The sequence below is a fragment of the Apus apus genome, chromosome 24 (genome assembly GCF_020740795.1).
Source record: "Apus apus isolate bApuApu2 chromosome 24, bApuApu2.pri.cur, whole genome shotgun sequence".
In the NCBI taxonomy this organism is placed as follows: Eukaryota; Metazoa; Chordata; class Aves; order Apodiformes; family Apodidae; genus Apus; species Apus apus.
This window is the reverse complement of record NC_067305.1, coordinates 5216026-5234641: the sequence shown is the minus strand read 5'-3', so window position 1 is coordinate 5234641 and position 18616 is coordinate 5216026. Positions and strand designations below refer to the sequence as shown.

Below are 18616 nucleotides of genomic sequence, written 5' to 3'. Positions count from 1 at the left end.
AAACGTGCGACAACTTGAGAGTTTAAAGTCAGGGAGGAGGCAGGACTTCTGGAACCTCTTTTTTTTAATTTATTTTTTAACTACTGGGGAGAAAAAAAGGAATATTGAAAAGGCTGTGGGAAGAAGGGCTTTGGAACTGAAACAAGAGAATGGGATTCCAGCTTTCAGATTCACACTGGGAGTGTTTCTAAAGGCAAAGCTTCCCAAGTGTGTCCTCAGATAGGAGGAACTAAAGCCTCTTTGATAGGTGTGATTTGTAGAATTGGGTTCTAGGAATTCAAAACCAGTCTCACTGGTGGGTCTTGAGGAGTCTGGGTGGTTTCAGCCTTTCCTGTAGGGCCCCAAGTGCAGACCTGGCAGTTCAGCTGGTGAGGTGGAAGAGCAGCCCTGGTAAAACTTGACCCCTTTTCAAATCAGGGGGTTTTATTTTCACATCAGGTGGGAAGAGGAGCTGTCCCTCAGCTGCCTCCTGCACAAGCAGCACAGCAACTTGTGCTTTTCATGCTAATACTCTGCTTTTCATTTCCTCACCTTCATGACCAAAGCAGACTTGGGTTTGGTGGTGACCAGCAGGAACTTCTCACTTGGCCTCATTGCTGAGCATCCCCAGGACAGCTCATCCTCAGGGAGCTGCAGGGCTGGGCTTAAAACACCCAGGGCTTTTGTTTTTGTTGGTATCAGATTATGTCAGACAGCCTGACAGGTCAGATCCCCTCGGGTGCTGTGACAAGTGGGGTGTCTGTGAGGGGCTGGGGGGCAGCAGAGGGACCCGTGGGGAGCAGGACTGGCTGGTTCCTTCCTTAACGATGGCTCATTAAGGACACAGGATGACTAATTACTGGAAGGAATAGCCTGGAATCTGCAGGACGCTCAGGGCTGAGTCACTGCTCTCTGTGCTACAGTTGTGCCCCTTTCCCAACACGTTCACTTCCCAATAATCAGCACCCAGTGGGTGATTAACGAGATCGATTGGGTATTTTTAATTAAACCACCCCAGCCTTGAACACTGTGGCCTCTCTCCTCCCCAGCTGCTCTGACCCTCTCAGCTCAGCACACACAACCCCAGGCTGGTTTTTGGCAGCTCGTGACTCCCTCTTTCCTTCCAACCTCTCTTTGCAACTTGAATTTTCCTCTTCTACAAAAATACTGTTTGCTGGGGCTGGGAGAGGGGGGGTTTCCCCCCAAAAAGCTGCACGTTGGCAGAAGGGCTGCCCTGGTGGAGTAACTGTAAATACACTGTCTGTCAGATGTCATGGCCATTGGATTTTATTTGTTTGGGTTTTGTTTGCATTTCTTTTTAAACTATTCCATGTTTGATACTGTGTATAATAAATTTGCAGAATTTAGAGGATTATAATAACTGGCTTTGTTCTTCCTCTGCCTGACAACACGAGTGAGAGCTGCTGGGCTTGGTGGGGCTTGTCCTTCTGTCACCATCCCTGACTTTCTGTCACCATCCCTGACTTTCTGTCACCATCCCTGACTTTCTGTCACCATCCCTGACTTTCTGTCACCATCCCTGACTTTCTGTCACCATCCCTGACTTTCTGTCACCATCCCTGACCTTCTGTCACCTTTGCCCTGTGGTAGAGGCCTGTGAAGGGTGACAATGTCCCTCATGTCCCCTTCCTCCTTTCCTGGGGACAGGAGCTTCTTCCCCTGAGTGTGCAAACCCCCTGTGGGCAATAATCGAGCCAAGGCCTCAGGCTTGTTGAAATAGATTAATATTTTTTTTTTTAATTGCATTTCTGCAGGTTTTACAAAAATATGACAAAAATAAATTAAAAAGAAATAAATAACCCCCTTCCTTTCTTTTTGTTTCCAAAGAAATCTAACACAGCAAGGGAGGAAAAAAATGACAAACCAAACCAAAACCAACTCAACTCTTCCCTCCTTGGTTCAGGAACTGCCCGGCAGGGTGGGAGCCCAGGCAGATGCCTGCTTGTAGAAATCATATGTATAGAGAAATGTTTTAAAAATACCCTGGTCTGGGGAGTCCTGGCAGCAGCAGGTCCCTGCCCTCCCCTCGGGCACGCAGGGTGGGAAGACATGGTTGCAGGGCTGTTACTCCCAGGAGGGAAATGGGATGAAAGGAACTCCCTTTAGGACCAGGGTTGGAGGGGGGCAGAGCTGAGAACTGGCCCCCAAATTAAATGGAAGGAGTGAGCCCTGCCTGCTCTGGGGGTGCAGGCAGGTCAGGGGGGAGTCTCAGGCTCTACACAGTCCCGGGGGGGGAGCAGTGGGGGTTTGGGGTGACCTGGTACCCCCAGCCTGGCTCTCATTTTTCTGCCATCTGCTCCAGGGCATGGCCGTGGGTCTCCAGGGCTTTCCCAACACTCCCTTTTCTCTGGTTTTTGTCCCAAATCTTTTGTCCCGAAATCTTTCCTGCATCCTCTGCTCCTCCTGTGGGAGGGTGAGGGGGGACCAGTGGCCCTGGGGAGGGGGCTATGAGGGGACAGCAAAGCTTGTGATCTTGTCCCCTCTGCAGTGCAGGGAGCCCACCCTGGTGGCCTTGACCTTGGAGAGGATCTCCCTGCCAGGCTCAGCCCTGGCCTCTCCTGCCCTTATTGCTCTGGAAAATGGCTTAATTCAAAGATAAATTAAATTAAATTACATGATGTGTGGAAAGAGACGGCAGGGGGGGGAAACAACAACCTGACGTTTTTCTGCAGCCCAGGCCTTGGGGAGAGAGGGGGGCACGGCCCCTGCCTGGGCCAGGCACAGTGATGGGGCAGCCCCCCCCACAGCCCAACCCCCCAAACCAGCCCCCCCCATCTCTCCCCACCTTGCTTTGGAAATGGTTGGTGGGCAGAGAGCAGAGCTGGTGAGGAGGGCAGGGCTGGATGTCCGCAGCCGGGTCACCCATGGACACCGGGCGCTGGGGTGCCACCACCACCCTTGTCCCCCCCAAAGCGAAGCAGCAGGGACACAGAGCGGCGGCAAAGCAGGGGGGGTGGGGGGAACCGCCCCCAGCCCCTTCCCCACGGCAGCGGGGCCGGGGCTGTGAGAGCAGGAAGAGCAGCCGCTGCCAAAACCTTCGCCCCGGGAAGAAGCGAAGCTGCTCCCACCCCCCGGCTGCCCCCCAGCCCCTTCTCCCAGCCTCTGCTCCGTGGGCCAGCGCCTTATTGCGGAAGAATTCCAAGAAACGGGAAAGCAGAGCAGGGGAAGGGACCGTCCCGGCTGGTGTCGCCGGTGCCAGGTCTCGCCTCCGCCGCCTGGAGCCGTGGGACGAAGAAGGGAGCGAGTCGCCTGCCTTGGGGGTTGGTTTGGGTTTTTAGTGCAAGAAATGCTGCCCATGCGTGGGAATCCGGGCCGAGCCCCCCCTCCCTCCCGGCCGTCCGGGCTGCGGGCAGGAGGATGTCCCGGTGTTGGGAAGGAATCCAGGCGGAGGCAGCCGGTGGGTGCCGGGGGGGTGGCTGTGGGGCAGGGGCTGTAGGCACGGGTGAATCGGGCTCCTCTCGCCGTTCCCGCCGTCTCGTCCCGCCGCCAACGGAGACGCCGGTGCCCGGTCCCGCTGGACCCCGCAGCACCCAACTCCCCCGCCGAACCGCAGCGTCTCCCTGGGCCGAGTCCTCAGGTGCGGAGACGGCGGCCGGGACCCCCGGCTCGTGGACGCAGAGCTGGGCCGGGGCATCTCCCAGCCGCGGGACGGGGAATCCTGCCGGGACGCTCCGGGCTGCCCCCGCTGCCAAGCGCCTGGCTCTGGCGTCCTCGGTGCCCGAGGCGGCCGGACCCCCCCCCCGGAGCTGGGGACGAGGGGCTGGAAGGACACGAGGGGACAGGGCAGAGGGGGACGGTGCAGAGCGAGGGGCGAGCGTTGGCAGCCGGCGGGCTCAGCCCTGCGGCGGGGACGGCAGGCGAGAGGGTGACAGTGGCTGCGGGGACCAGGGACCGCAAAAGGTCCGGTTAGAGTCTGTAGCCCCCGCTCTCCTCCTCCGCCCGGCTCTCCGGCTCCTCTCGGCCGCCCTCCTCCGGCATCCCGTTGAGATGGGACTTGCTGGGGACCGGCCGCTCGCCCGTGTCCGCCGAGGGGCCGGGCCGGGGCTGGGGGGAGGCGGTGGCCGCGGCCCCGTTGCCCCCGGCCCCTTCGGACTTGCCGAAATTGAAGAGCTTGCCGGGGTTGAATGGCTTGGTGGGCGACTGGACCTTCTCGGTCCCTGTGTCCCGCTTAGTCTCTGGGGATTTCAGGAACTTGAAGCTGAGGAATCCAGGGAGTTTGTTCTCGCTGCCCGTGGGGGACTGGGGGGACCTGGCGGCGGCCGTGCTGCCAGCCCCGGCCCCCCCCGGAGAGGAACTTGCCCTGCAAAGGGATGATCTGCTTCAACTTCATCACGTTGTTGGTGGCCAAGAGGGAGCTGGGTCTCTTGGGCTTGTCGGAGCCGTGCGAGGAACCCCCGGAGCCTTTCCCTTTGCTTTGGCTCTTCTCGTGAGCCGGGTCCTGCCCGGCGGCCTCGGCCTTGGTCTCGTCGCGGTTGGCCTCGCGTTCCCGGCGGGCCTGGAACTCCGCGTGTCGCTGCCGCTCCTCCTCCTCCCGCTTGCGCCGCTGCTGCTGCTGGAAGTGGTGCTGGGCCTGCCGCTCGTGCTTCTGTCGACAGGACCCCGTCAGCCCCCCCAGGGAACATCCTGGGGACCCCACCGACCCCCGCGCTCCCACCCCCGCACTGCCTACCTTGAAAGCCTCGCGGCGCTGGTACTCCAGCTTGGCCATCTCCTCAGCCACCCAGGCGGGGATGTCGGGAATGGCCACTTGGATGATGTACTTCAGGAGCAGGGCGAAGTGCTGGGGAGGGGGGGATGGACACAGGGCTGGCTGAGCATCCCCAGCCCTGCGGGACCCCTCCTGAAATGCACCCACAAGGGATGGGGGGATGGATGGAAGGATGGATGGACAGACGGACGGACGGATGGAGAGACCCTACAATAACACCCCAGGGGGCTTCTGAGCCCCAGCGTGTTGCTCAGCAGCAACAACCCCTGCAGTGAAGTGTTTAAGGCTGAGACCCCATCCCTGGAGGGAAGGGTCTGCAGGAGCCCTTGGCTGAGCCAAGACACCACCAGGAGACCCTACAACAACAGAAGGTGATGGGGTGGGGGGTGCGAGCCCTGGGTGCCAGTGCCCTACCTCCAGCACCACCACGGAGATGATGGCTCCCTCGGGGCTGAGCCAGGGGAAGAGGCGCTGGAGCTGCCCGCACTGGGCGATCAGGTAGCAGTTGACCACGATGGCCAGGACGCCCATGGCCTCCATCACCTTCTGCAAGAGCAACAGGGCTGGGGATGAGCCCCTAGCCAGCTGGGACCCCTACCAGGCCCCCTGCCAACCCCCAACCCACCTGCCACTGCCCGATGCTCTCCACCCGCTGGCCGAAGGGTCGCTGCAGCCCCGTGCACAGCTTGAAGGCGTCGCTGCGGATCTCGATGACGTTGTTCACCAGGGCACACATGGCGGCCAGGGGGAAGGCAGAGGAGAAGAGCACCACGTACCCAAACTGGATGAACATCTCCTGGTAGTCCTGGAAGGTGTCCTAAGGAGGAAGAGGAGAAGGAAGAGTGCGTTGCAATGGGGCTGGGAGGGGGTAACAGGGCACCCCACCAGCCCTGTGTGTGTCCCCCCCTGGGGCTGCTCACCTCGTACTTCTTCATGCAGCTCTCCACCTCCGCCTGGGTCAGCTGTGTGGAGTAGTCCTCCTCCGGCGGGTCGATCCACGATGCCCGGTTGCGTTTCCGCCCTTCCTCCTCCCCCTCCTCCTCCTCCTCCCTGCCCTCAGCCCCTCTCCTCCTCCGGCCGGCCCGCGGGACCACCGCCGGCTCCACCGCCTTGACGGGGCTACCGGCCGCGCCTTCGGCCTCCTCCTCATCCTCGCACAGCTCGAAGACGGCGGCGGGATCCATGCCCTTCTCCACCATGGTGGGGCTGCCCTCCTCCAGGAAGCTCTCGTCCTCGGGGCCGCCGGGCTCCCCGCCGCGCCGCTCCGCCCTCTCGATGAAGCTCACCTTCTTCAGCTTCAGCCCGCAGTCCAGGGCGCTCTCCTCCTCCGAGTCCGACTCGCGACGCTCTTCCTCCTCCTCCTCTTCCTCCGGGACCCCGCAACCCCCGTTCAGACACTTCTTCTCCCCCCGTGGCCCCTCGGGGGGGGCCGGGGGGTGGCGGCGGGGGGTGAGCAGGCTGAGGATGGCGTGGACGAGCTGGCGGAGGCTGCGGAGGTCCAAGTCCCCCCGGCGCAGCCGCTGATACAGGTGGGGCTGTGACACCTCCCGGACGTTCTGCAGGAACTGGCGGGTGATGAGCAGCGTGGCCAGCATCTGCATGGGGACACGGGGGGCACAGGCTGTCACCCGGGGAGGGGACGGCACCCGATGTGTCCCTGCATTCCCATCACCTGCCCCTGCGGGGTCCCTGCTGCTCCCCGTGGCTGTGCTGGCCACAGAGCCCCGGTGTCCCCCCTCCTGTGACCCCTCCATCAGTGACAACTGACGGGATGGGACCTCAGCAGCTCCGGGGTTGTTGTGTGCCACCACCAGCTGGAGCAGATCCAGGCCCCGGGGGCAACAGGGGTCCCAAGGTGGGGTGCAAAGGGTGCCCACCCACCCCCTCCCCACCTCCCAGCTCCTACTTTGGATACTCCCAGTTTCCAGCAAAAGCCCAGGAGGCCCTTAAAGAAGATGAGGGAGAGGTGGAGGTGGAGGAGGATGAAGGGGAGGAGAGCCTCTTTGAGCTGACGCACGAGGCTTTGGGAGAGAGAGAAGATGAGCAGGAGCTGTGGAAGGGACAGAAGAACAGACAGACAGACAGAGAGACACCGTGAGCAGGGGCAGGGGCTGGGAGTGTGGCAGCAGGGGGGATGCGGGGACAAGCCGGGGGGAGAGGGGGATGGTGGCAGGGGTGGGGGGGTGGAGGACATCCGTCTGTCCGTCTGGGCGGTGCCGGGGGGGGCTCAGACGGCCCCGCTGCCCCCGGCACAGCCCCTCACCTCCTTCAGCCGCTCCATGTCTTTGAGGTAGAAACCGATGTAGAAAAGACTCAGGTATGAATTTACAAACTGAAACTGCGGGAACAAAGGGGAAGGGGTTGGAGGGGGGTGAGCGAGGGGTGGATACCAGGATCCCCCTCCCCCCCGTCCCCTCCAGCCCCCCCGGCCCCCTCTCACCAGGACCATTTTGATGATGAGGTGTTTCTCGTAGGCACTCTGCAGGCGATAGTTCTCTGCAAAGCAGAGTTGGGGGGGGGGGGTTCAGAGAGGGGGTCGAAGGGGGGGTGGGTTGTCCCAGCACCCAGCCCTGCTCCCCTGGTGCCACCCCCACGCACCCATGTCGTTCAGCCAATAGGCAATCTTCTTGTAAACCTCATCGCAGGTGGTGACGATGGCGGCCAGGATGATTTTGGGGAGGAAACGGATGATCCGGGGCAGCTCCTGGATGCTCAGCACAAACTCCTGCACAGGGACAGGGATGAGGACTGGGTCAGTACTGGGGTGGTGGTGGTGGGGAGGACCTGGCAGCCCGATGTGGGTGGGACAAGGACCCACCTGGAGCTGGAAGCAGCCCAGCATGAGGAGGAAGACGCAGGAGAGGCAGGCGAGGCAGACGGGGAGGCTGACCAGGCACTGGAAGAGCAGCCTCTTCCACGGGGGGTAATAAAACTCCTCGGCACTGGTCACTGGGCTGATCCTCTTAATGCCCTAATTGGGGAGGGGGACATACAGCATTGTGTGACCCTCCCAGAGCGGGGAGCCCCACGGGATCCCCCCCGAACCCAGTGCTGACCCCCTCAGGGTGTCGCGAGGGTGACAGTTCTCTGCACTGAGCTTGGGTGGCTCAGCGGGGTCAGGAGAGGGGGGGGGGGCAGCAGTACCCCAGCCCCAGGGACATCCCCGCCCCCCCCAGGGCTCACCCTGAACTGGGGACGTGGCTCCTCAATGGACTCGGCCGGGGTGTCCAACGTCCCCCACTTGTAGGCGAACTCGGCTCCCCGGCGCTTCCACTCCTCGAGGAAGAGGGTGGACCAGATGACATTGAAGAGGGCAAAGACCACGCAGCAGATATCCTGGCTGGTCTGCAGGACAGATGTCACCAGGGTCTGTCCCCTCCTGTCCCCAACACCCCCCCCCCCCCAGCCCTAGGGAGCCACATGGTGCTGCTCCAGTCTCACCACCATGGACTTGGAGCCTCCCAGCTCATAGCAATTACACCATTAAAACACCGTAGGGAAAACCTGGAGCAAGGTGGGATGGAACCACCCTCCCCCCGGCCCCGAAATATGGGAATTTGCCCCATTTCCCAGCCCTTCCCACCTGGTCACTCTCGGTGAAGGTGTAAAGAAGAGAGCCAAAGATGGCAGGGTACACCATGGCAGAGGTGTAGAAGCCCAACCAGGCGAAGTACATGGCAATCTTCACCCCAAAGTAGTCACAGATCTCATCTGGGGTGGGGTAAAGGGGGGCATGAGCAGGGCTGGGACCCCCCCCAGACTCCTCCCATGTCACCCCCCAGTGCCTCACCGAGGGGCTGGGCCTCACAAACCGCCTGCACCCAGGACTTCATCAGCCTCTTGAGGATCCTTTGCTCGTGCAGTGGGAAAACCTGCTGGATAACGCCGCGGGCTGCCAGCTCCGGGACTGCGCCGCGGGGCAGGGGGTGAGGGACAGGCTGTGGGGACACTGCCAGCCCCCCACGGCTCCCCTCAGTGTCACACTCACTGATGGGCTGTCCCTCGAGGAAGTGGATGTTGTGCAGCGACTCGCCCTGCTTGGCGCGGAGGTTTTCCAGCCAGTACCTGATGATGTTTTGCCGTTCCTGCGGCATCACGACAGGATTGAGCAGGGGGGTGATGGTCCCACTGCCTGGCCCCTCTCCTGCCACATCCTCAGCCCCTGCCCTGTCCCCTCCCCAGACCCACCTTGTCCCCTGGGCTGGGTGTCCCCGTGATGCCCTTCTTCATCTGGGGAAGGGGAGAGGACCCACCTTCCCTGCCCCATGGCCCTGCATCCCTGCCCCACATCCTTGCATCCCTGCATCCTTACCCCACATCCCTTCCCCATATCCCTGCACCCCCACAGCCCTGTATCCCCACATCCCTGCTTCCCTGCCCTTCATTCCTCCACATCCAACCTGAGAGGTGAAGAAGTAAAGCTCGTTCTCGATGTTCTCATAGATATAATCCTCCTCACAGGAGAAGCTCCTCATCCCCCCCCCGAATTCCGCTTTCACCGGCTTCCGCAGCCCGATCTCATCAGCCCCACGCAGCAAACTGCAGTGAGAGGGGACACAGCTGGGGACACGGCTGGGGACACGGCGGGGGACCTGGCAGGGGCTGGGGACATGGCTGGGACCTCACCTCTCGTAGGTGGCGGTGACAAAGAAGGCGTAGACACGGGTGTGCTTGTGGTGCCGGACCTGGACGATGAGCTCGGGGATGCCGAGGCGGATGTGGTTGAGGAGCCAGAGCAACGTGTGGTCGTCAGTGGTGTCTGGATGGTGCTGGTCAGTGTGGTCCGTGTCCCCCAGCACAGCCTGTCCCTGTCCCTGTCCCCATCCCTCCCCACATCCCCCATCATCAGCTCTGTGCTGCCACCCCAGTGCCCCACACCGGCACTGCCAGCCCCGGCCCTGGTCCCCTCATCCCCCCCTACCCGGGAAGGTCATGAGCACGTCGCAGTTCTCCGTGGGCACCGTCTTCATCCAGGCCTTGTGGGACATGATGTAGCGCCCGGCCTGGAGCAGCCGCTTCCCGAAGAGTTTATCTGTGGGATAAGGGAGGGAGGGGCTGAGCAGCTGTCGGATCCCGCAGGGCTGCCCCCCCTCCCCAGCCCTGGCATCCGGACCCCAAAGCACTAACAATTCAGCAGCCGGTACATGGGCTGGACTCCCGGCACGTCCCCGGTGGTGACTGTCCCCCATGGCAGCGGGTGGCCATGGCAGCGGGTCACAGCCCCGCTCCAGTGACGTTGGCCCCGGCTTCGGTTTCTCCTCCGGCAGCTCAGGGTGCCCAAAAAAATCCCCGGCAGCTGCCAGGGAGGAGCCGGCGGCGCGTCCCGGCACCCCTGGGGTGCTGGGTGCCGTGAGGTGCCCCGGGATGCCCCCCTGCAGCCCCCCCAGCCGCTCACCTCTGCCCGCAGCCCCCCGGCGGGGCCGGGATCCGGCAGGGCCGCGGCTCCGGGAGCTGGGAAACCGCAGGAAAAATGGGGAGAGCGAAAAAGCAGCCGGTCTCCATGGAAACCCGGGCGGGCCCCGCGCCGCCGCGGCGAGGCGGGGTGGGAACGGTCCCCAGGGTCCCCTTGTCACCCCTCGGCGGGGGCTGGAGCAGGGACATGGCCCCTGTCCTGCTGCGGGGTGACCGCGCTGTGGGGACACACTGTCCTAGTGCCCAATGTCCCCATCGCACCTGTCAGGGTGGACGGGGACCGGGTGCATCCCAAAATACTGCCCGGAGCGGGCAGGAAGGGCAGGATGAAGCTCCCCAAAGATGCTGGGGTGGGTCCCCCCCAGCGGGACCCCGTTTGTCCCTGCCCCACGCCGGCAGTGAGCTCGGCCAACTCTCTGCCTCAGTTTCCCTTCCTAAAGCAGAGTCTGGAAGGGGCGGGGGGACTGATGCCCAGGGGAAGTCACGGTGCCTCCGGCTGCCCCAGGGCTGGGAAGGTCCCGGGGCTCCGGAAACGCTCCAACCGGGACCGGCCGGTCCCGAAAAACGGGAAATGCCAAACCTGCTCCGGCAGCTCCTGCCAGGGGATGCACCCCAGCTGCCGGACCCCCCCATCCCGGACCCCCTGGGCTGGAGGAGCAGAGCAGGGACACCCCCACCAGACGGGCTGAGACCCGACAAACTCATCGCCTGAGCCTGTGCGGCGCCGGGCTCTGAAAGGCCGCCCTGTGTTGGCACCGGGGGCGAAAGTCGGGGCCGGAGCCAGGCCAGCCAGCCGCCCCCGCCGCGGGCCCGATCCTGGCCCCGGGGGCACGTCCCGCACTGCCTGTGCCGGCGGGTGCCGCGGTGCTGCCGGTGCTGACCCACGGCAGGAGGAACAAAACCACCCGGAATTGTTTAGGCCCTGCCGGGAGCGGTGGGAGGCAGGGGGGCAGTATGTGGGGGAGCCCAGCTGATGGGCACAGCATGACACGGCATGGCATGGCACGGTACAGCACGGCAAGATGGCATGGTGTGGTACAACACGGCACGGTGCAACATGGCATGACATGGCACGGTATGGTACAGCACAGCACAGCACGGCATGGCACGGCACGGCACGGCACGGCAGAGCAGCCAGCAGAGCCTCCACACGCGTGTGCACCCACGAGCAAAGCTGGGCAATGCTGGGGGGGGGAGGGGGGTGCCCACCCCGAGGCCTCGGCTCTGGGTGCAGGAGGGCTTTTCCCACCCAAGGTCAAGGGAAAAGATGAGGCTGAGCCACAGGGGGGCCTCCAGCACCCCTTTGTCCCCCCAGCTGTGCACGGGGGGGCAGACCCTGCCTTTGCCTCCCTCCAGCCACACGGTCCTTGTCACCCCGCTGCCAGCAGCCCCCGGCCCCCTCCCAGCACCTGGTGCTGTCACCAAACCACAGCAGGGGTTCTCCGGGGATGGAGCTCCTCAGCCCCTCTGTCCCCCCTCCGCGTCCCCGGGGCCCCCCGCACGCCGGGGCCGTGCCGCTCACCTTGGCTCTCCGGGATAAGGTCACGGGAGCTGCAGCGCGGCGGGACCGGCGCTGCCCCGCCACCGAGCGGAGCCCGCGGCCACCGGGCGCGGGGGGCGTGGGGGAGCGGCCATGTCACCTGCCACGGGTGGCAGCGTCCCGGGGGGACACAAAGTGGGTCATCCCACCCCCCCAACCGCTCGGCTGCGCGGCGGGCAGCAGGGCCTGCCTGGGGGACCCCAACCCGGCCAGGGGGATGTCACCTGTCCCCGGGACCACCCTGGGGGGAGACCCCAAAAGCAGCTTGGGGACCCCAGATCAAAGCCCCCGTCGAGCACTCGCTGCCTGGTATTGTCCCGGGGGGGCTGGTCGTGGTGTGTGGGGGGGTATAGGCCTGTCTGGAGGGGACAAAAGGGGTCCGGCGGTGACACGGGGGATCCGTGGACCCGGTGGTGGGGGGGGTGACTGGTGCGTCCTGGGGGACACAGACCAGTGCGTGGGCCCCATCCCGGGGGGGTACGGACCAGTCCCGAGCAGGGACACACACACACAGCCCCAATTCCCCGAGGACCGGGCGTAGGGATGGAAATCCCGGGGGGGGGGACACGGATCTGTCCTGGGGGGTGCACGGACCCCCTCCGGGGGTGGTGTCCAGAGCCCTACCGGGGGCACGGCCCCTCCAGTCCCGGGGAGCCGCATCCCGGCCGAGCCCCGCCGCCATCCGCATCCACACATCCAGCCGCAGGGAGCGGCCCCCCCCCCGCACGCCCCCGCAGCTGCAGCCCTGACCCAACCCGGCCCCGAGGGCCGCCCCCCCCTGCCCCCCCGGTACCCCCGTACCCAGGACGCCGGTCGGAGCCGCCGGTTCCGTTCGTTCTTCGCCGGCCGGGGCCCGCCGGGACCGGTCACCGTCCTCGGGCATGGTGCGGGGGGGTTCGGCGGCGGGGGCCGGTGCATGGGGACCGCCGCGGTTCCAGGCTTGGGGCCGGTACCGGAATCGGTACCGGGGCCGCCGCCGTCGCCGCCACCGGGCGGGAGGAGGGACAAAGGCGGCGGAGCGGAGCGCGGCGCTCCCGGCCCCTTTAATTGTCTGGTTGGCCGCCGTCTCCCCAGCGCCTGTCGCACCGGCCACGCGTGTCCGGCCGCGCCCCGTGGGGTGGTTCTGAGGGGAGGGGGGCGGCGGGTGTCCCCCCCCCTCACCGGGGGGTACAGAGCATCCCGGCTGTCCCGCCCCCAGTATCCCCCTCAGTTCACAGCATCCCCCCCCGGGGCTGCTCTGGCCCCAGCATCCCCCGCCTTGCCCCCCCCGACTGCCTCACCTCCTCAGTATCCCCCCCCCCGCCGGGGCTGCCCCATGTCCCCAGCATCCCCCTGGGGTTGCCCCCCATCTCTCGCTTGCCCCCCCGGCCCGGCAGGGTGCCCAGCCCGGCGGGTCAGGCTGTTGTTCCCTGGAGCACCCGGGGCGGGGGGGGCCGGTAACCCGAGCGGGCTGCCCGCTGCCTTCCTGACCTTTCGGGAACCCTTCTTTGCCCCCCACTTCTGCTCACTCCTGAGGGGACCCCCACACAGGGCCCTGGGGCCCAGCGCAGCCTGGCCGGGCACCCCGTGGCCCCCCCGGCAGTGCAGGCAGTGGGGCGGGGGGCACGTCTGTGCCAGGTTCTGCTGGACGCGCCCCCCCACCCCCCACCCCCCTGAGTTCCGCGCAGGCCTGGGGCTATTTTGGGGCAGGGGCTGCGTGCCAGAGCTGGTGCAGGGTGCCACAAGGAGCCGTCCCCTCCTCTGGCATCTCCGTGTCAGCAGCTGGAGGGAGGGGGCGGGGGGGGACACAGGCTGGCACATCTCCCAGGCCAGGCCTGGCCACCATCCCAGGATTGGCTGGACACTGGGTGCTATCCCCCGACCTGCCCCCTCCCCACCCTCCTGGACCCCCGTGGGCCGGGTCCAGCTGCGGGGTGGAGAGGGGGAAGCTGAGGGTTAACGGGGGGGAGGGTGGGGGGCACAAGGAACAAGCTTCTGCATCCCGGGGTGGGAGGGCAGTGACCAGGCTGGCTGGTCACCGAGGGTCTGTCTGGGCCCTGCAGGGGGGTTGTGTGTGTCCCCAGAGCTCCCGGGGAAACCCACCCCCCGGCCCCAGATCCTCTTCTGAGCTTCTGTCCTTCATCCCTGGCCCAGGGAGCATGGGGAGGGGCGGGGGGGGGTCCACAAAGATTTAGCACGGGAGGCAACATTGATGAGTCCCCAGCATCCCAGGAATTCCAGCATCCCTGCCCGCATCCCGGCCCTGCCGCCTCTGGCTCCTCCCTGCTCCAGCGCCTTTGTCTGTGTGGCTGGTCCCCCATGTCACGCCCCCGCCAGCGCAGCGCCCCGCGACCCTCCCCACGCCCCAGCCGACCCCAAACCGCTGCTCACTGAGCCTACGTTTCAGGGAGCTTGGGGGGAGACCCCCAGGGCAGGGGGGGATCTCGTTGTCTTGGCTCCCCACACCCCTTCTCTTGTGTCCTTTCCCGGGCCTCAAGCAGGAGGAGATGGGATGGGAACAGGGATGGGGTCCCCAAGGCCTGGGAAGGGGAGTGGGGAGCAGGATAGAGAAAGGGATGGGGGGTGGGAAGGGGAATGGGGTGGGGAGCAGGTACCACGCTGTGATTCTGCTTAGGAAAAATGTCCCTGGTTCATGGAGCAGGGGGACTGCGGGCCCCAGGAAGTGGGGGTGGCTTGGGGGACCCCCCACCCCACAGCCCAGGGGTCAGACCCGGTTCCCACTGCGGGGCTGCGATGCCCGGGATGTCAGGGGGTTCCCCTGGAAGAGCATCTCCACTCAGCTGGGTGCGGAGTTGTGGCGGGTGACCCCCCCCTCCCCCCGGGTGAGTGAGGCCCCCCCAAAACCCCAAGCGCTCCTGGACAGTGTTGGAGGGGAAGCAAGGGACCTCCCATCCCCGCGGGACGGGGACACCAGTGGGTGCAGAGGGGGTGGCTCCGGGGTGGGCTCTGCCATGAGGGGATTGTGGCTCCTGCTCCGGACACGGGGGGTCCTGCAGTGCCGGGTGTTACTTTTAGGGTGCAGCCGGGGGTCGCGGGTGTCCAGCACTCACAGCACTGCATCGCAATACGTGGGGGACCCCCGGGGGGGGGGCCGCTGTACCCCCACACTTTGCACCCCACCGTGGGGGACGAGCGGGGGTGCGGTGCCTCGGGGGGGAGCGGGGCGGGGGCTGCAGCCCGGCCCACCCGGCGAGGACGGGCGGAGAGACCGGGAGGGACACGGGCAGGGACCCCCGTGGGCAGGGACCCCCACGGGCAGGGACCCCCACGGGCAGGGACGCCCCGCGCCGGGCGGAAGCGCTGGGCTCCTGCGCAGCCTCAGGAGGGGCGGAGTCACGCCCGCGACGGGAGCCAATCAAAAATGAGGTCGCGGGCATAAAGCCCGCCCTCCTAGGACGCGTTGACCAATCGACGCTCGCGGATGGACGGAGCCTGGAGCCTGCGCTGAGGCCGCCGCGGGTCATGGCGCTGCGGCGGGCGCTGAGCGCGGCGGGACGCAGGTGAGGGCACCCCGGGATGGGGGTCCCTGGGGCCGGGCGGGCACCCTGGGGTGGGAGGACTCTAGGGAGGGAGCGGTTAGGCCTGAGTGTGCGGGTTCCGGGGTTTGGAGGCAGCTGGGTGTCGCGGGGAGGGGGAGCACGTGGGGAGGGGGTGCCCAGGAGGTGGAGCAGCTGGGGAAGGGGGAGCATATGGGGAGGGGCTGCAGGAGGAAGGGCTGAACTCCAGCATCTGGGGGGGCATAGAGAGGTCTGCACCCTTTTGGGACCCATCCCCGGAGTCTGTGGGGTGCACGGGGAGGGGTTCGGGGGGGTTTGCTCATCCCTGCCGAGCCTGGGTGGAAGGTGGGGGGTGGCTTGAGAGGAGAACCCCCCCACCCTGCACCCTCTCCCCTCCGCAGGTGGGCGCAGCGCCTGTGTTCGGCGGCGTGGGGGGACACCATCTTCGCCGTCTCCTCGGGCCACGGGCGCTGCGGGGTGGCCGTGATCCGCGCCAGCGGGCCGGGCAGCCGCGGGGCCCTGCAGAGCCTCACCGGGACCCCCCGGCTCCCCCCGCCCCGCGTCCTGGCCCTGCGCCGCATTCGCGACCCCGTCACTGCCGAGACCCTCGACCGCGGTCTCGTTGTCTGGTTCCCAGGTGGGGCTGGCACCGGGGCTCGGTGGCTGGTGCGGGGATCTCAGTGGCCAGTGCGGGGGTCTTGGCACCCATTAGGGGCATCTTGGTACCTAGTGAGGGGTCTTGGTGCCCCGAACAGCCCCTTTTGGCTTCCCCAGCACCAGCTGAGTGCAGATGCCAGCGGGGCAGTCCTGGCTGCAGCACCACTGCGAGTGGCTGATGGGTCACTCCTGAGGCCCCCAAAAAAGCCCCTGTGGGGGTCAGAGGGGGTGTGCTGGATCCAGCGGTGGGCTCAAGCGCTGCCCCCACCTCTGCAGGTCCCCAGAGCTTCACTGGGGAGGACTGTGCCGAGCTGCACGTGCACGGGGGCCCGGCGGTGGTGAGCGGGGTGCTGCGGGCGCTGGGTGAGTCCCTGCCCCCCTCCCCTGGGCTCCTGCCCCCCGGGGTGTCCCCGGAGGGGGTACCCCCAGCCTGGAGAACTGGGAGGGGCTCACCCGGGGGCTGGCAGGGCGCTTGCCCGGGCTCCGTCCCGCCGAGCCCGGGGAGTTTACGCGCCGAGCGTTCCGGCGGGGGAAGCTGGACCTGACGGCGGCCGAGGGGCTGGGGGACCTGGTGCGGGCGCAGACGGAGGCGCAGCGGCGGCAGGCGCTGCGCCAGATGGAGGGCGAGCTGGGCCGGCTCTACCAGCGCTGGAGCGAGACCCTCACCCGGGTATGAGGGTGGTGGGATGTGGGTTTGGATCCACCTTCCTCTGCCAGCGCCTGGTGGGCCTGGGGACACGGGGACAGGCTGTCCCCACTGACCCGCCCCCCTCCCCGCCCCCAGGCTCTTGCCCACCTTGAAGCTTATATTGACTTCAGTGAGGATGACAACGTGGAAGAAGAGGTTTTGTCCCAAGGTGAGGCTGGCAGGGTGGCTGGGGGGGGGGGGCAGGATGGTCAGTCTCTGCTGTTTTCCACCCCCCACCATGTGTCCCTTGCTCTGTCCCCGCAGTTGATGCCTCCGTGCGGGCGCTGGAGCGGGAGGTCGGTGCCCACCTGCAGGACGGGCGCCGTGGGGAGCTGCTCCGTGGGGGGGTCCACGCTGTCATCGCTGGCCCCCCCAACGTGGGCAAGAGCAGCCTGCTCAACCTGCTGTGTGAGTGGGGTGCCAGGGGGGCTGGATGAGGGTCTTCCTCCCCAGGCACAGCAGGCAGTGATGCCACCACCGTTGTCCCCTGTATCATGTTGTGTGTGTCCTCCAGGCCAGCGCCCGGCAGCCATCGTGTCACCAGTGGCCGGGACAACACGGGATGTGGTGGAGGTGTCCCTGAATGTTGGTGGTTACCCCCTGGTGCTGAGTGACACAGCTGGGCTCCGTGATGCCTCCGACCCTGTCGAGCAGGAGGGGGTCAACCGTGCCCGGGATCGGTGAGACCAGGCTGGGGGGATCCCTCCCATCACAGTGGCTGGGAGGTGACAGGATGTGCCCCCTTGCTCAACCTTGTCACTCCCTCCCCAGGCTGCAGCAAGCAGACCTGGTGCTGGCTGTGCTGGATGCCACGGCAGTGCCCACTGAACTGACGGGGCTGGGGTCTGCCCTGGGGTCCCTGCTGCCCCCCACTACCCCCCCCTTGCATCCTGGTGCTCAACAAGGCTGACCTGCTGCAGAGGGGCGAAAGGGGGGAGGCCCTACGTGATGCCTGCACCCAGGGTGACCCCCTGCCCCCCACCACCCTCCTCTCCTGCAAGACAGGCGAGGGGCTCAACCACCTCCTGGAGCTGCTGGCGCAGCAACTGGCACAGCTGTAAGTGTGGGGGTGGGGGGGCAGGGGGTAGAACATCACCCACCCCAGCTGGAAGGGGGGCGTTGCTCCAGGCTGAGTTTTATGCCCACTCCCCCTCCAGATGTGGAGACCCCCTGGCAGGGTCGCCCAGCCTGACCCAGAGCCGGCACAGCCTCCACCTGCGGGCGTGCGCGGCCGCCCTGGCGCGGTACCCGCGGGAGCGGGACCTGGGGCTGGCGGCCGAGCGGCTGCGGCTGGCGCGGCGGCACCTGGGCTGCATCACCGGGCAGGTGGGGGCTGAGGACGTCCTTGACATCATCTTCAGGGACTTCTGCGTGGGTAAATGAAGGGGGGTATTGGTGGGTTTTGGGGGTTACCCCCCGCCCATGGTGCCGCCAGCACTGGAGGTGCTGTAGGGGGGGGGTCTTGGCTCCGTGCTGGTATTAAACCGTGGTGCCTTGGGTGGCTCTGGTGTCCTTCCCCCCACCCTCCCTTCCCTGCATTCCTGCTGTTTTCCTGGCTGGGGGGGGTGGAATGTGTCTTGAGTCCTGGGTATGGAAAAAAGACACTCAAGAGGCCCCATTTCCTGGCCCAAAGGATGAACACGGAGCTGAAGCAGCCACAAGGGAAAAGCCACCCTAGGCATCCCTCCCTTGTGCCATGACATGGGTGTTGCAGGGCTTGGTCCCCCCTCAGCATCCATCCTGGCCCCCCAAGTGTACCCCAGCCCTAGGGACACAGCATGGGGGTCTTCCCCACCACCTCCAGGGCACAGCCCCAGCCTGTGGAGTGGTGGGATCCCCCCAGCTCCTCTGCCCAGCTCACAGCTTTGAGTTCTGTGGCCCCAAAAGTGGGGGTTCCCCAGGACCCTCCTCCTCTCCTCCCCAGCCAGGGCTTCCAAGCTCTAGAAGCATTGGGTGCTTTGGGATTATTTATAGTGGAGCTCCAGAAAACTCCCTTTCCCCCCTGGTTCCTCAGCCAGGTAATGCTGGGGGAACCCCCCTCTGTCATCCCCATCCCACCCCAGCTTTTCCTAGGAATGGGGTAGGAGAGGTCCCAGTGATATCTCTGTGCTTGG

The 18616-nt window shown here is 65.7% G+C and overlaps 2 protein-coding genes across 2 annotated transcripts; one reads left to right on the top strand and one right to left on the bottom strand.

The window, feature by feature from the left end:
• Positions 1 to 3254: 3254 nt before the first annotated feature.
• Positions 3255 to 14135, bottom strand: ANO8 (anoctamin 8). The gene is given in 19 exon segments (XM_051639400.1): positions 3255 to 4284; positions 4286 to 4585; positions 4670 to 4780; positions 5123 to 5254; positions 5334 to 5525; positions 5629 to 6303; positions 6615 to 6758; positions 6972 to 7046; positions 7149 to 7204; positions 7307 to 7433; positions 7527 to 7679; positions 7892 to 8053; positions 8292 to 8419; positions 8499 to 8615; positions 8697 to 8793; positions 9109 to 9247; positions 9335 to 9467; positions 9630 to 9740; positions 12462 to 14135. Coding segments are annotated over 19 exon segments (3312 nt in total). The 5' UTR covers positions 12544 to 14135; the 3' UTR covers positions 3255 to 3906.
• Positions 10110 to 18392, top strand: GTPBP3 (GTP binding protein 3, mitochondrial). The gene is given in 11 exon segments (XM_051639451.1): positions 10110 to 11195; positions 15055 to 15160; positions 15559 to 15794; positions 16091 to 16177; positions 16282 to 16484; positions 16599 to 16671; positions 16767 to 16910; positions 17017 to 17182; positions 17274 to 17382; positions 17384 to 17559; positions 17660 to 18392. Coding segments are annotated over 11 exon segments (1647 nt in total). The 5' UTR covers positions 10110 to 11074; the 3' UTR covers positions 17886 to 18392.
• Positions 18393 to 18616: the final 224 nt, after the last annotated feature.